This window comes from Oncorhynchus masou, chromosome 6 (genome assembly GCF_036934945.1).
Source record: "Oncorhynchus masou masou isolate Uvic2021 chromosome 6, UVic_Omas_1.1, whole genome shotgun sequence".
Taxonomy (NCBI): Eukaryota; Metazoa; Chordata; class Actinopteri; order Salmoniformes; family Salmonidae; genus Oncorhynchus; species Oncorhynchus masou.
In genome coordinates, this window is record NC_088217.1 from 80,810,350 (window position 1) to 80,828,485 (window position 18,136).

General features: G+C 45.4%; 1 protein-coding gene across 1 annotated transcript in view; it reads right to left on the reverse strand.

Annotated features, from left to right (window-relative positions):
• Nucleotides 1–18,136, reverse strand: part of LOC135542774 (striated muscle preferentially expressed protein kinase-like) — a 67,154-nt gene that overhangs the window by 38,392 nt on the left and 10,626 nt on the right. The window contains exons 3-6 of the mRNA XM_064969964.1: nt 7,545–7,587; nt 6,518–6,552; nt 3,807–3,914; nt 209–347 (exon numbers count right to left, since the gene is read on the reverse strand). Of these exons, the coding sequence (XP_064826036.1) occupies nt 209–347; nt 3,807–3,914; nt 6,518–6,552; nt 7,545–7,587 (325 nt within the window). The remainder of the gene's footprint in view (nt 1–208; nt 348–3,806; nt 3,915–6,517; nt 6,553–7,544; nt 7,588–18,136) is intronic.

An 18,136-nucleotide genomic window follows, 5' to 3' on the forward strand; every position in this document is an offset into this window, starting at 1 on the left:
CTATAAAGGCATGGAAAACGTTCTTCCCCTGTAGAGGCTGAACATGCTTCCATAGTAGTCGCTTCCTACAGACACACTTTCCTCTGACCCCAGCATGGGTTGGTTAGTGCGAGCCAGGTTAGCGTGTGACGCCCGGATCAAGGGCTCCACACCCAGGTGTCTGACTAGGGCCCCTGGCCCCCCATCGGTCCCGCCGCAGAGAGCTTGCCTGCCGGGGTGTGTTGGGTCCTGGGCCCCTGGGGGCCGCGAGCCCAAAGCCATGAGCTCCCTCTCCACCACTGGGTCATGGCCCCCAGGAAGGGTGGCCCTCCGGTCAGGGCTGGAGTCCATCATCCTACATCCTTCACCTGCAGGGACAGAGGACAGGGGTCAGGGGTCAGACTGAAGATGGGGACTTAGAGAAGAATGTCGATTAGAGAGAGAGAGAAATTAAGGAATAAAGGAGAGAGAGAGGGAGGAGAGAGGGGGGGAAGAGAATGAGAGAGCATGAGAGACAGGGAGAGGGAGCGAGAGCGAGAGAGAGGGAAAGAAGGAGAGAGACAGAGAGAGGAAAGAGAGGGAGAGGGAGAGAGTGAAAGAGAGGGATGAGAAAGAGAGACAGAGAGAGACAGAGAGAGACAGAGAGAGAGAGAGATAGGGAGAGACAGAGAGAGAGAGACAGAGAGAGGGAGAGAGAGAGAGAGACAGACAGAGAAAGAGAGAGAGAGAGAGAGCGAGAGAGAGAGAGAGAGAGAGAGAGAGGTGGAGGGAGAGTTAAGACAAGCACTAGAGGAATGTCTAAACCAACAAAGATGATTGAGTAGGTAGAGAGGAGGCAAATAAGGAAATAAGTAAATGTGTTCCACCCCAAGCCCTGAAACAACCCCCGAACTCCATCAATCAGTGATTGACATTTTATCGAGTGGAGATGGAGACAGAAATGCGTCAGCAGCTGAAAGAACTTGAAGTCAGCAGTTTCCTTTAACGACGAAACCCATTTATTGGGACGAGACTAAGAAACGAGGGAAAATGAGCAAGCAGCATCTCCCACGAGCACTGAGGATTCTAAACAGACTCAGCTCCACAGACAAAACACAAATTCAGATCTCTAAAAAGCTCAATGTGAGCAAACTGTAGTAGACAGAGGATGGGGCCTACTGATAAAAGCACACAGGCTTCCAAAGTCTTGCCATGCAGATCCTTAAAAGCCTCTCTGGCACTGCGGTGGATTCCCTCTGGCAGTGCTTCTCCGGGCGCTCCGGGTGGAAGGAAGGGGAGTGGTCTACTAATCCTCCCACGCAGGTGTGGAACAGGATTTTTTTAAATGGGTTTCCATTTCCCATGACTCATTCTGAAGCTCATGATGATGAAAGACATTATCCTCACACAACACCTTACTAACCAAAAGCATCCTACGTGTATGCATTAGTGAGGGCCCTCGGAGTGTGGTGTTAGGAAAATAACCTCACACTCAACGTCAACAAAACTAAGGAGATGATTGTGGACTTCAGGAAACAGCAGAGGGAACATCCCCCTATCCACATCGATGGAACAGTAGTGGAGAGGGTAGTAAGTTTTAAGTTCCTCGGCATACACATCACAGACAAACTGAATTGGTCCACTCACACAGACAGCATCGTGAAGAAGGCACAGCAGCGCCTCTTCAACCTCAGGAGGCTGAAGAAATTCTGCTTGTCACCAAAAGCACTCACAAACTTCTACAGATGCACAATCGAGAGCATCCTGGCGGGCTGTATCACCGCCTGGTACGGCAACTGCTCCGCCCACAACCGTAAGGCTTTCCAGAGGGTATTGAGGTCTGCACAACGCATCACCGGGGGCAAACTACCTGCCATCCAGGACACCTACACCACCTGATGTTACAGGAAGGCCATAAAGATCATCAAGGACAACAACCACCCGAGCCACTACCTGTTCACCCCGCTATCATCCAGTAGGCGAAGTCAGTACAGGTGCATCAAAGCTGGGACCGAGAGACTGAAAAACAGCTTCTATCTCAAGGCCATCAGGCTGTTAAACAGCCACCACTAACATTGAGTGGCTGCTGCCAACACACTGACTCAACTCCAGCCACTTTAATAATGGTAATTGATGGGAAAGGATGTAAAATATATCACTAGCCACTTTAAACAATGCTACCTAATATAATGTTTACATACCCTACATTATTTATCTCATATGTATACGTATATACTGTACTCTATATCATCTACTGCATCTCTATGTAATACATGTATCACTAGCCACTTTAACTATGCCACTTTGTTTACATACTCATCTCATATGTATATACTGTACTCGATACCATCTACTGTATCTTGCCTATGCTGCTCTGTACCATCACTCATTCATATATCTTTATGTACATATTCTTTATCCCCTTACACTTGTGTGTATAAGACAGTAGTTTTGGAATTGTTAGTTAGATTACTTGTTGGTTATTACTGCATTGTCGGAACTAGAAGCACAAGCATTTCGCTACACTCGCATTAACATCTGCTAACCATATGTATGTGACAAATAAAAATTGATTTGATTTGATTTATCGGTTAACAAAAGGTTCTGTTGGAACCAATTAAGATTTTTATTTGTATTTTTAGTGAAATTAATTAAATGATCTGGTGGAATATAATTGACATGCATTAGCTACATTATTAGTGAAAATTATTTCTGTGCTGAGCTAAGGGACAGTTATTCGAGGAAATGCAATTTGCGTTGTTATCTGGTTGATACTTGGTAATGTACTCAACATCTCACTGCAGGTGGGGCGATGAGTGAAAGCCAAGTCTTTGTGTGGGTTCCTTTGTATGAAAAGAACAATCACTGAATCCCAATTCCACTCTCATTTGATAACGCCATTCTCTCTCTTCTTCTCTCCTCTTTCGGGAACGACGGCACTCTCAGTCTGTCAACACGAAACCTTCGAAAGTGCAAACAGTCTCTTGAAAATAGATTTGTGCTGCTAGAGGAGTGTATCCATATTCATGGACTACATTTAGACAGGCTGGTGACCCCTGTTGTGAAGCATCTGCTTTGGTGGCACCGATGAGCACTGTGATACCCCCATAACAAATCATCATCAGTTCCCTATTAAATCCTGTTTCATCTATATTTCCATACACAAAGAGTTGGTGCTGCTAAGTAAAGGGGTGGCATGATGTGATGTTTACGATGGGGAAGTGCTCTGTTTTCTGAAAGCCAGGGCTCTCTATCCAGACCATAACTCTGTAGGGTGGCGGTGACACACACACACACACACACACACACACACACACACACACACACAGACAGACAGACAGACAGACAGACAGACAGACAGACAGACAGACAGACAGACAGACAGACAGACAGACAGACAGACAGACAGACAGACAGACAGACAGACAGACAGACAGACAGACAGACAGACAGACAGACAGACAGACAGACAGACAGACAGACAGACAGACAGACAGACAGACAGACAGACAGACAGACAGACAGACAGACAATGCAATGGCTCCAAGAGGTTACCTGGCAGCATGTAGGTCAGAATGTCACATTGTCACACCATTACATCATGGCGTGAAGGATTAAAGGAGTCTGTCACATCATATATACGTTTCATCCAACGAGTAGGGCTTATGCCAACATACACATAGTGCCATAACCGACAGTCACGTTAAAGCCATGCAAACACATGCATTTACTTAGTGCCAGAAGAATTATGCTTATGTCTTAATCCCGGAAACCTGATTTACAGACTTGATTAAGGACGGGCCTCTAAATCACAGATCATGCTCAAGTTAATGAATTAAGTGAATTACCTGCAGGCACTCTACGGCCAGCCTTGTCCTGGTGCCGCCCGCCAGGTCCTTCCTTGGTTTCCATGGGTACCTGGGGCTCCGTGGCTTCATCCTCTGTGGTTTCAGAGTCTGACGGGAGGAAGATGAGGAAGAGGAGGGTGAGAAGAAACCGAGAGAGGAATAAAACAACAGCTGAGTCTGAGTCACAGTGACAAATGACACTTCATTTTCACTTGGAGACAGAGAGGATAATGGGCAATAGAGTTGAGCCTTGGCAGGTCTCCTTCAGAGGTAATACAAGGGGGAGTCAATGAACCGTGATATGAAGCCAGATGGGGCCTCTAGAAATACACCACTAGACTGGTTGAAATAGCTTTATAGAAAAGACCTTCTAGACTGGCTACCAATCGGTTCTAGCGAGGTATGTTACTGTTAATAAAGCAGGCTAGTGCTGAAACCAGACTGGCGTCCATTCCATTCCAAATCCATTGGAAGTCTATTGACCCCTATAGAAGACAACGTCAGTAAGGACCATTATACCTCTTTTAACTGCAACAGTGCCCTTTAGCCCACTCATTTATGGTGATTAATATACAGTCAAAAGTTTGGACACATCTACTCATTCAAGGGTTTTTCTTTATTTTTACTATTTTCTACATTGTAGAATAGTAGTGAAGACGTCAAAACTATGAAATAACACATATGGAATCATGTAGTAACCAAAAAAAGTGTTAAACAAATCTAAATATATTTTAGATTCTTCAAAGTAGCCCCCCTTTGCCTTGATGACAGCTTTGCACACTCTTGACATTCTCTCAACCAGCTTCATCTGGAATATATTTCCAACGGTCTTGAAGGAGTTCTCACATATTCTGAGCACTTGTTGGATGCTTTTTCTTCACTCTGCAGTCCAACTCATCCCAAACCAACCCAAATTCGGTTGTCGGGTGATTGTGGAGGCCAGGTCATCTGATGTAGCACTCCATCACTCTCCTTCTTGGTCAAAATAGTCCTTACACAGCCTGGAGGTGTGTTGGGTCATTGTTCAGTTGAAAAACAAATGATAGTTCCACTAAGCTCAAACCAGATGGGATGGCATATCGCTACAGAATGCTGTGGTAGCCATGCTGGTTAAGTGTGCCTTGAATTCTAAATATATCACTGACAGTGTCACCAGCAAAGCACCCCCACACAAACACACCTCCTCACACCTCCTCCTCCATGCTTCACGGTGGGAAACACATATGATGAGATCATCCATTCAGCTACTCTGCGTTTCACAAAGGCATGGCGGTTGGAACCAAAAATAGAACATTGGGACTCATTAGACCAATGGACAGATTTTCAACGGTCTAATGTCCATAGCTCATGTTTGTTGGCCCAAGCAAGTTTCTTATTATTATTGGTGTCCTTTAGTATTGGTTTCTTTGCAGCAATTCAACCATGAAGGCCTGAATCACGCAGTCTCCTCTGAACAGTTGATGTTGAGATGTGTCTGTTACTTGAACTCTGTGAAGCATTTATTTGTGCTGAAATTTCTGGTACTGGTAACTCTAATGAACTTATCCTCTGCAGCAGAGGAAACTCTGGGTCTTCTTTTCCTGTGGCGGTCCTCATGAGATTCAGTTTCATCATAACACTTGATGGTATAGGCGACTGCACTTTAATAAACTTGCAAAGTTTTTGAAATTTTCCGAATTGACTGTCCTTCATGTCTTAAAGTAATGATGGACTGTCGTTTATTGCTTATTTGAGTTTTTCTTGCCAAAATATGGACTTGATCATTTACCAAATAGGGCCGTCTTCTGTATACCCCCCTACCTTGTCACAACACAACTGACATATATTTCGATTTTTTTGGGTTATTCTACTATGTAGAAAATAGTAAAAATAAAGAAAAACCCTGGAATGAGTTGATGTGTCCAGACTTTTGACTTGCACTATCTTTTTAATAGATATTAGCACCCAATATGTACTGTAGCTGTGGCGCTTTATGTGGAGGACTTGTGCAAATCATCTCAAAGGAGAGAAGTCAATTCAGCGACCTTTGATGAGATCAATAGAGACGTTACAAAGAAGCTGGCATTTCTAGGGAACATGTTAAGAAAAAACATGAACCACTTAAGAGAACTAAATGGCGTGTGGTGCAAAACCCTGTGCAAGTGTTTGGAATAGAGCAATATACATATTCAAGAGACAGAGAAATCAAATAGATGGAGCATGATAAATAAAGAAAGGGAAGAGGAAATGAGTCCAGGCAAACATGGGAGGACCTCATTCACAACAGTACCATGGCTTGTAGACGTAACAAGAAGGAGAGAGAGAGAGACAGAGACAGAGACAGAGACAGAGACAGAGACAGAGAGAGAGACAGAGACAGAGACAGGAGAGAGAGAGAGAGAGAGAGAGAGAGAGAGAGAGACAGAGACAGAGAGAGAGAGAGAGAGAGAGAGAGAGAGAGAGAGAGAGAGAGAGAGAGAGAGAGAGAGAGAGAGAGAGAGAGAGAGAGAGAGAGAGAGAGAGAGAGAGAGAGAGAGAGAGAGAGAGAGAGAGAGACAGAGACAGAGACAGAGAGAGGAGTGGGAAAGAGAGAGAGAGAGAGAGAGAGAGAGAAAGAGAGAGAGAGGGAGAGAGAGAGAGGGAGAGAGAGAGAGAAAGAGAGGGTGAGAGAGAGAGAGAGAGAGAACGGACAAATGACAACGAGAGCGCGAGAGAAAACAAGACTGGTTTACCATAGCTTTGCTTTCGGCAGGAGCGGAAAACTTCGCTTCCATAGTGGCGGGAAGAGAGGGCAGACGGGAGAGCACAGTTACTATAGAAACCACCATCTCTCTCACCCACACGACCAATCCGCTCCATACCCATTAGACTCTAAAATCACCAGCACTACTGCCAACCCTGACACATACGCTTAGATAGCCTACTGCTGGAGCTTGCTGAAGAAGAGGCAAGCAAACTGTCATGTTGCTTTAGATAACAGTATCTGCTAAATGACAGAAAAATGAGTAAATGTGAAATAGACAATAACAGTGATCATACAGTTTTAACAGTCAATTTCCTTGTGTATTTGGGTTCACCCATCTGTACCAAGTGGGATGGGACTAAATAGCTGGACACACACTGTGCAAGGAATATCGACTCAGCAATATGAGAGGCTGTAATTCAAAATGTCTCGCTGCAATACACACCGTGGATTAGATTAACAGTTGGGTGGAAATATGATTTGGAAAAGGAGCTGTGAGCATTTCTGTTTGACTGAGATTCCAGATGTAATGCTAAACTAAGACCCTCAGAAATGATTCATTCTGTGATGTTATGCAGAGAGGCAACAATATGGTTACAAGAAAATTGCTTGTGGGGGCGGAGGAGAGGCCTTCTGACAGCTAAATAATAAAAAAGCCCACTGTCTTTTTCCTAGCAGCAATTAAAACATGAAAAATGCATGAAATCTCTGCACTAAATCATTTTTTTTAACAAGGATCTTTTTTAATACAGAAAGCATTAAGTGGTTCTCAGATACAACAACAAGCTAAATATGCACAGTAAAACTCAGTTTCTATGTAATAACTATGTATTAATAACTGTGTAATAACCATTATTAACTGTGTAATAACCATTATTAACTGTTTAATTACTAAGTAATAACTGTGTAATAACCATTATTAACTGTGTAATAATTATTATCAACTGTGTAATTACTATTATTAACTGTGCAATTACTAAGTAACAACTGTGTAAAAACTCATACAGAAAACACACCATGTGTGAACCTTCCAAACGTCTTGGTGGAGTGTCCGGTCCTCTGAAATAATAGAGAGATAGAGTGTTGCATGAGTCAAACCAGCAAAAAGTACAACAGTCATGAAACTTAATGAGTTACTGAAATCAGAGGATAACATTTTTGTCAGAATCCAAAAGAAAAGGCCCAAACAAGAGAAGAAGCTCATATCTCAAACTCCATAATGTCCTGCATCCTACATCCTTATAACCTAATCTAAAACCCTACACACTGATAACTTGATAAGTCATCACTTCCAATGACTCCTATAGCCTTTGATGACTCCTATGACTCCTATGACCAACCATCGATCAGGACCTTGAAGAGCTCAATGGAATGACTCATTACAGTACAGAGACAGAGAAAACCTTGAAGTCAGAGTAAAGTAGTGATTCAACTGCTAGATCAATCAGGCTGCTCTGCTCTCTAAGTACCATGCCTACTGCTATTTGCCAGCCAGAGCCTGTTGATGAAGTGTTGCCTGGTGGCCACAGGGAGACAAAAAACAACCGAAGCAACTAGAAGCATCCATTGTCAATCTCCTGTTCCTGATTATGGGGAACTCTGGGCAATTATATCAACACATACAGATGTAGGATCTTCATTTGAGCCAGTTTGTTACAGTAGGAAAATAATCCTGCAGCAACGGGAAATGTGAATTATTATGTGGATTAAAGTATTAATATTAATTATAATGTTAATATTATTATATTAATGGACATTTTTTGCAGGGGTAGATACATGTTTCATTAGGGCTAAGTCTGACATTTGAAAGGGGAAATTACAAACTTTAGAAGCCTTTTTAAAACTTGAATAGACCCCATGTTTGCATCTCAGCAACAAAAGAGTGATCAAATTAAGATGCTACATCTGTAGTAGGCAGAACCAGGCACAAACTGCATTTCTGCACATTTCTGGCTTGGCAAGGCTAGGTAATTACTGGGCACCATAGTTTCCTCAAAGCTCTATACTGTTCATGCCAGAGTTTGGAGAGGATATTTCACAAGGTTTATATGGTTATTTCTGAATATCGACTGTGTCGCACATACTGTACCACATAATTGTACTTGGTCATCTGGTGCTACATATCAGTTGTCTGCACTGTGGCCCAGTGACACACTTCTCTATTCTCCATAGATCACATTTGGGATAAACCCAATGTCAAATCCAAAATATCAGACGTTCTCTGCCAGGATACATGTTGTAGGGTAGACAAATGCTAATTAGAATAAAATGTGTTACAAATGGAACATTTATAATATAAATGGAGAAGAAAAAAAATGGACCTGATTTTCCACCCAGCTCCCAAAGGCATCTTCCCACAAGCCAACAGAATGGGACATTGACCCCCAGGGTGGCATTCTTTGTTACCGTGTCATATGTAACTGTAAAGCCGTACCCTCTGTGCCACAGAGGCCACAAGAACCCAGAGGACACTGAGGACATTCCACACAGAGAGCTATAAGACCTACTGTACAGACCTGGATTTATTAACCTACAGCAACAAAGATCTGTGTTTACTGGTAAAATGGTAAGAGGGTGGGGAACAAAGTATGTATCCCTTTCCTCTTGGTTCTAGTAATCGATCACAAAGCCATTATAGCTCTGTAGTTCTCCATGAGAAAACGGCTTAGAAAAGAGCATGCACTAAGTGTAACAGAGCAACTTTGTGTCTGAAAGGTAGAGACTCACCTGGAACCTCTTCTTGGACCAGATTTTCTTCATGTCTAGAAGTAGTGCCTCTGTATCTCTCTTTCTCTCTCTCGATGCCCTCCTCTGGGTTGCAGATTACCTGTGGCACTTGCTCAGCAAAACATCACTGCTGTGATCCTACCCAAATGGAGTGTGGGTCAACCACAATAATTCTCACACAAACCATGTAAATAGATGAAGCTCTCTTCACACGCGTGGGTGTGTATAATCCTCTGGTCTGGATGAGAGGAGGAACGTTCAGGGATTACAATCCACAATATCCAGGTGTCTTTGTGTGAGAGTGAGAGTGTTTATCCGCCAAGGTGAGCAGCATCACTCTGACGTAGCAGACTCTGACTGCTGCCGGAGGAGAAAATGTTCAGCCGAACGCTGACACAAGCCGAGCCGGTCTCCATCCCCTCCAGCCCATCCCTCCCTCCTCCAACCAAGCCCCTCCTCGGAGCAACTGTAGCCAGGCAGAGAGGAACAGATTGAGACCCCAACCCGTGAAGACAACAGTGGAGAGGTGTGATCCGGAGGAAGGAAAAGTACCTGCTCCTCTAAAGCATCCTCTCTGTCTCCTCTCTCTGACACAGCAGCATCAGCAGGAGGAATGAGAGGAGAGGAGAGATAGCCGCCAAGAATGAGAAAGAGAGAGAGCAGACAAAGAGAGAGCAGAGGGGAAGCACAGAGAGAGCAGGAGAGAGAGAGGAGAGGGTAGAGAGAAAGACAGACCAATAGAGATGGAGAGAGAATGGAAAGTGGGAAATAGAATCAGACAGAGTTCCCTCCGTTCTGTTGACGCCATAAACCCACAGTTGAAGTGTGCCCTGCTTCTAACCCCACCCTCCCCAAAATCCAAATCCTTAATCCAAACTGCCTCTTTTTTCGGGATCCCTCTCTCCTCTCCTCCTCTGCTTGATTCTCTTCAGCTCCAGTATCTTCACAGAGGAGAGGAAGAATGCAGCCTTCAGAAAACAGCCTCCCCACCCCCAGGGCATCAATTATACATTCATGGTCCATGTCTGTGACGTTCTACTAAATCTGACTTCACGCTAAATAGCAATCAGTTATTTGAACCAGTGAACAGAGCAGAATTGCCCCTCTCCGTTTCTCTCGCTCTGCTTCAGCTCTGTCCCCAACACTACAAATGGCGTGGATAGATGAGCTTGATGGCAGCTGGTGCAACATGCAAGCTGTGCACGCCATATTCTCTGACAGATACACAACTCAATAGGAACAACAAACACCATGGATACATTCACTGTACATTTGACATCAACAGTAGGTTGTGCGTTTGTCTTTGTGGTGTTTTATACACAGTGTATCTCTCTCACTACGTTAGTGTAGGGTTTCCCAAACTCGGTCCTGGGGCCCCCCCTGGGTGCACGTTTAGTTGTTTTGCCCTGGCACTACACAGCTGACTAAAATAACCAACTAATTATCAAGCTTTGATTATTTGAATCAGCTGTGTAATGCTAGGGCAATAATCAAAACGGGCACCCAGGGGGGCCCCAGGACCCAGTTTGGGAAACCCTGAGTTTGTGTGTCAGCAGGTCAGATTGTGTGAGGGAAATGGAGTCTTAACCATCAATAAATTATGTGGGAAAAGATGATGATGTCTTTCAACCGCCTCCCCGTTCTACGGGTCTAACAGAAATAATCATCAACTAGAAATAACCCAAAGATGATGATGTCTTTCTACCGCCTCCCCGTTCTACGGGTCTCACAGAAATAATCATCAACTAGAAATAACCCAAAGATGATGATGTCTTTCTACCGCCTCCCCGTTCTACGGGTCTCACAGAAATAATCATCAACTAGAAATAACCCAAAGATGATGATGTCTTTCTACCGCCTCCCCGTTCTACGGGTCTCACAGAATAATCATCAACTAGAAATAACCCAAAGATGATGATGTCTTTCTACCGCCTCCCCGTTCTACGGGTCTCACAGAAATAATCATCAACTAGAAATAACCCAAAGATGATGATGTCTTTCTACCGCCTCCCCGTTCTACGGGTCTCACAGAAATAATCATCAACTAGAAATAACCCAAAGATGATGATGTCTTTCTACCCCGCCTCCCCGTTCTACGGGTCTCACAGGAATAATCATCAACTAGAAATAACCCAAAGATGATGATGTCTTTCTACCCCGCCTCCCCGTTCTACGGGTCTCACAGAAATAATCATCAACTAGAAATAACCCAAAGATGATGATGTCTTTCTACCGCCTCCCCGTTCTACGGGTCTCACAGAAATAATCATCAACTAGAAATAACCCAAAGATGATGATGTCTTTCTACCGCCTCCCCGTTCTACGGGTCTCACAGAAATAATCATCAACTAAAAATAACCCAAAGATGATGATGTCTTTCTACCGCCTCCCCGTTCTACGGGTCTCACAGAAATAATCATCAACTAGAAATAACCCAAAGATGATGATGTCTTTCTACCCCGCCTCCCCGTTCTACGGGTCTCACAGGAATAATCATCAACTAGAAATAACCCAAAGACGATGATGTCTTTCTACCCCGCCTCCCCGTTCTACGGGTCTCACAGGAATAATCATCAACTAGAAATAACCCAAAGATGATGATGTCTTTCTACCCCGCCTCCCGTTCTACGGGTCTCACAGAAATAATCATCAACTAGAAATAACCCAAAGATGATGATGTCTTTCTACCGCCTCCCGTTCTACGGGTCTCACAGAAATAATCATCAACTAGAAATAACCCAAAGATGATGATGTCTTTCTACCGCCTCCCCGTTCTACGGGTCTCACAGAAATAATCATCAACTAGAAATAACCCAAAGATGATGATGTCTTTCTACCGCCTCCCCGTTCTACGGATCTCACAGAAATAATCATCAACTAGAAATAACCCAAAGATGATGATGTCTTTCTACCGCCTCCCCGTTCTACGGGTCTCACAGAAATAATCATCAACTAGAAATATCTCAAAGATGATGATGTCTTTCTACCGCCTCCCCGTTCTACGGGTCTCACAGAAATAATCATCAACTAGAAATAACCCAAAGATGATGATGTCTTTCTACCCCGCCTCCCCGTTCTACGGGTCTCACAGAAATAATCATCAACTAGAAATAACAGATCATGACACAAACAGATGTGGTGAAAGGAATTAGGGAACGAAGAAAGGTGAAGAGAACACATCATCCTCCCACTGCTATCACCTGACACTACAAATCCTCCCTTCTTATTACAGGCCTGTCACACGCTTCCTCTGCAATCGCTGCCCTTCCTTTCCACCATACTCCTCTCCCCTCTCTCCCTTTCCTGGGGACATCTTTGGCCTTCGACAGACAATCTCTGCTTATCACTTTCTGCCCCCATACCTTCTCCCCCTCGCTCCTCAGCCTTCTCCCCCTCTCTCCTCTACCCCTCGCTCCTCAGCCTTCTCCCCCTCTCTCCTCTACCCCTCGCTCCTCAGCCTTCTCCCCCTCTCTCCTCAGCCCTCTACCCCTCGCTCCTCAGCCTTCTCCCCCTCTCTCTTCACCCATCACACCCTCTTGTTTTCTCCTCACCTCTCTCCCCTCTCCTGTTGACATATTGGTCTTGTTCTTGGGTCTCTGCCTAGAACCTTCTACCCCTCTCTTCTCATGTCTGTGTCTCTCTCCCTCCTGATGGGTCTCTGTTTCTCTCTCCTCCTGGTGGGTCTCTGTCTCTCTCCTCCTGGTGGGTCTCTGTCTCTCTCCTCCTGGTGGGTCTCTGTGTCTCTCTCCTCCTGGTGGGTCTCTGTATCTCTCTCCCTCCTGGTGGGTCTCTGTGTCTCTTTCCCTCCTGGTGGGTCTCTGTGTCTCTCTCCTCCTGGTGGGTCTCTGTGTCTCTCTCCTCCTGGTGGGTCTCTATGTCTATCTCTCCTCCTGGTGGGTCTCTATGTCTCACTCTCTCTCTCCTGGTGGGTCTCTGTGTCTCTCTCTCTCTCCTAGTGGGTCTCTGTGTCTCTCTCCTCCTGGTGGGTCTCTGTGTCTCTCTCCTCCTGATGGGTCTCTATGTCTCTCTCCTCCTGGTGGGTCTCTATGTCTCTCTCCTCCTGGTGGGTCTCTGTGTCTCTCTCCTCCTGGTGGGTCTCTGTGTCTCTCTCCCTCCTGGTGGGTCTCTATGTATCTCTCCTCCTGGTGGGTCTCTGTGTCTCTCTCCTCCTGGTGGGTCTCTATGTCTATCTCTCCTCCTGGTGGGTCTCTATGTCTCACTCTCTCTCTCCTGGTGGGTCTCTGTGTCTCTCTCTCTCCTAGTGGGTCTCTGTGTCTCTCTCCTCCTGGTGGGTCTCTGTGTCTCTCTCCTCCTGATGGGTCTCTATGTCTCTCTCCTCCTGGTGGGTCTCTATGTCTCTCTCCTCCTGGTGGGTCTCTGTGTCTCTCTCCTCCTGGTGGGTCTCTGTGTCTCTCTCCTCCTGGTGGGTCTCTATGTCTCTCTCCTCCTGGTGGGTCTCTGTGTCTCTCTCCTCCTGGTGGGTCTCTATGTCTATCTCTCCTCCTGGTGGGTCTCTATGTCTCTCTCCTCCTGGTGGGTCTCTGTGTCTCTCTCCTCCTGGTGGGTCTCTGTGTCTCTCTCCTCCTGGTGGGTCTCTATGTCTCTCTCCTCCTGGTGGGTCTCTATGTCTATCTCTCCTCCCTTGGTGGGTCTCTGTGATTCTCTCCTCCGGTGGGTCTCTGTGTCTCTCTCCTCCTGGTGGGTCTCTATGTCGATCTCTCCTCCTGGTGGGTCTCTGTGTCTATCTCTCCTCCTGGTGGGTCTCTATGTCTCTCTCCTCCTGGTGGGTCTCTGTGTCTCTCTCCTCCTGGTGGGTCTCTATGTCTATCTCTCCTCCTGGTGGGTCTCTATGTCTATCTCTCCTCCTGGTGGGTCTCTATGTCTGTCTCTCCTCCTGATGGGTCTCTGTCTCTCTCCTCTCTCCACAGATAGACTTAGAGACCCACCAGGAGGAGAGACAGACATAGAGACCCACCAGGTGTGTCTCTCTCCTCCTGGTGGGTCTATCTCTCCTCCTGGTGGGTCTCTATGTCTGTCTCTCCTCCTGGTGGGTCTCTGTGTCTCTCTCTCTCTCCTGGTGGGTCTCTGTCTCTCTCCTCCTGGTGATATTCAACCTGCATGTGACCATCTATCTCCCACCATGACCAATAAGCCTCTTCTCAGACACTCTATCTCCCCTTCCTCCGCCCTTCTTTTCGCCTTTCATAATATAATAGAGACAGTAGATCTAGCTGGTCTGTCATAATATAATCCTCTCTCTCTCTCTCTCTCTCACACTCACACACACACACACACACACACACACACACACACACACACACACACACACACACACACACACACACACACACACACACACACACACACACACACACACACACAATGTATCATTCTCTCAGATACATCTGTGTCCACCACATCCATCAAATTCATCTAAAAATAATAACAGGGGACCCATATCTCATTGTAAAAACCACCCAGCCATCCAGAAACTAGATGGGCATTTTTTAGATTTAGGCCAAATCTTTCACACTGCGATTGACTGCTATGCTGAGAAATCCACTTTTTCATCGCTGTTACGTGAGACACGCTACAGTGTGTGATACACAGTGTCAATACCCAGGGGATATTACCACATGCCCATAAATCAGAGAAAGCCAACCATTCCCAGACGTCGCAATAGATTAGTCTTTTTTTATAACTAAAGCTTCCATTGATCGTAATAATGTTGTTTATTTACCCATTTGGCTGTTTCTAAGTAAGTGAATGCACCCTAATTCAAAAAAATACAGCCTATACAGTGTTCCTTTTCACTCAAAACGCCTCAATAGCTATAAGCCTTCTACTTCCTTCCTTCCATCCTTCCATCCTTCCTTCCTTCCCCTTTTCCCCATCCCTCCCTCTGCCTCCCTTCGTCTCCCTCCATCCCTCTTCATCCCTGCTCCATCACCTCGCCCCATGCATCTCCAGAAAGAAGGGATTTTCTCTGGCAGTGAGTAATCAATACCAAGGGTCTCTGTGAGATACAGGATACACCACGATAGTCACAATTCACTCGACGGGGATCAATATGTCCCCGGACCAATCATAAAACTGCCTTCTATTACAGCAATCCAATGACAATCCAAGAAGCAGGTGTAAAGCTACAATACGTTGTCAAACAAATGACCTAAGGGGGATTCAGTTACTATATCACAGTAAGTCACCATAGTAACACAATGGGCGTATCTTTTATAGTCTAAAGAAGCTTCCTCTCCCCTCTTTCTTCCCCATCATCAGTTACATGAAAATGAATGAAAACAACATGACTTCCATGCAGATATCAATTAGCTGATACAATACAGTAGCCAGCATACCATTTACTCTACTTGAATGAGTTTACAGCAATGAGAAACAGAGCAGGCTTCACGGAAGCCCATTGATTTTGTGACAGAGGGGAGTTTCAGTGGCGCAGCTCTGATGAACTCTCTGCAGGCCCACAACTCTATCAGAGGCATTTATCTGGCATTAGCTCCGTGAGGTAGAAAACAGACCCCGCTGTGGGCGCATCTTAATCGAGTTGTTTTTTTATGCGAGTCACTTCGCGCTACAGGTCCAACCACAGGACACAGTCAATCCCAACAGAGGAACCCAGAGCCTTCTCCAAAACCTGTTAGTCACAACCCATATCTAGACGTTTGCTGGGGAAGACAAGGTAATTATTCCTCTTGCCCCGAGGTTTCCCCGGGTCTACATGTTCGTTTCCAGTTTCCCTGTCTAGTTAGAGGAAACTTCCTACCGGGCACAGACATCAGTTCAACGTCTTTCCACTTACATTTGGTTAAGTTGTCAACTAACATGAATTCAACATGAAATCAACCAAAAATATCACCCTGTCATTGGAGTTAGGTTGTAGGTTTGGCGGAAAAAAGAGGAAATTCCTTTAGGTTGATGACTTTTTGCAAATCCAATCAGCTTTCCACATTGATTCAACATTATCACGTTTCATTTTAGGGTTGAAATGACGTGGAAACAACATTGATTCAACCAGTTTTTGCCCAGTGGGTTTGTACATTCTACTACCGTCATAGAACAGAAGCCATTCGTTTGTTGTAAACGTAGCTCAGAGTCAGACCCTGTGGAGATACAGGGTGGTGTAGAGGTCCAGGCCCAGGGGACAGACACAGTGGGCATGTCTGTACTGACTGCTGACGACCACACAGAAACCTGATCCTATCACCTAATCCTGGCCCCCTCCAGGCCTCAGACCATGGGACTGACGCCTAACTAGAGAGAAGGAACATAAACAGGACGCCAGGCCAAACACGGAGGCACCTCATCTCATGATCCGGGGTGAAATTTCCCCTTGGTACAGATCTAGGATCATCTTTCCTCACCTGATAAAATAGGTCAGTTCCATGGCCAGTGGTGGAAAAAGTACCCAATTGTCATACTTGAGTTAAAGTATAGATACCTTAATAGAAAGTTACTCAAGTAAAAGTGAAAGTTACCCAGTAAAATACTACTTCAGTAAAAGTCTAAAAGTATTTAGTTTTAAAAATGTATCAAAAGTAAATTTAATTGCTAAAATATAGAAGTAGATGTAAAAGTATAAATAATTTCAAATTCCTTATATTAAGCAAAGCAGACGGCTCCATTTTCTTGTTTTTAAAATTACGGACAGCCAGGGGCAGACTGCAACACTCAGACATCATTACAGATAGCCAGGGGCACACTGCAACACTCAGACATCATTACAGATAGCCAGGGGCAAACTGCAACACTCAGACATCATTACAGATAGCCAGGGGCACACTGCAACACTCAGACATCATTACAGATAGCCAGGGGCACGCTGCAACACTCAGACATCATTACAGATAGCCAGGGGCAGACTGCAACACTCAGACATCATTACAGATAGCCAGGGGCAGACTGCAACACTCAGACATCATTACAGATAGCCAGGGGCAGACTGCAACACTCAGACATCATTACAGATAGCCAGGGGCACGCTGCAACACTCAGACATCATTACAGATAGCCAGGGGCAGACTGCAACACTCAGACATCATTACAGATAGCCAGGGGCAGACTGCAACACTCAGACATCATTACAGATAGCCAGGGGCAGACTGCAACACTCAGACATCATTACAGATAGCCAGGGGCAGACTGCAACACTCAGACATCATTACAGATAGCCAGGGGCACGCTGCAACACTCAGACATCATTACAGATAGCCAGGGGCAGACTGCAACATTCAGACATCATTACAGATAGCCAGGGGCAGACTGCAACACTCAGACATCATTACAGATAGCCAGGGGCAGACTGCAACACTCAGACATCATTACAGATAGCCAGGGGCAGACTGCAACACTCAGACATCATTACAGATAGCCAGGGGCATGCTGCAACACTCAGACATCATTACAGATAGCCAGAGGCACGCTGCAACACTCAGACATCATTACAGATAGCCAGGGGCACGCTGCAACACTCAGACATCATTACAGATAGCCATGGGCCACTGCAACACTCAGACATCATTACAGATAGCCAGGGGCACGCTGCAACACTCAGACATCATTACAGATAGCCATGGGCCACTGCAACACTCAGACATCATTACAGATAGCCATGGGCCACTGCAACACTCAGACATCATTACAGATAGCCAGGGGCACGCTGCAACACTCAGACATCATTACAGATAGCCATGGGCCACTGCAACACTCAGACATCATTACAGATAGCCATGGGCCACTGCAACACTCAGACATCATTACAGATAGCCAGGGCACGCTGCAACACTCAGACATCATTACAGATAGCCATGGGCCACTGCAACACTCAGACATCATTACAGATAGCCAGGGGCACGCTGCAACACTCAGA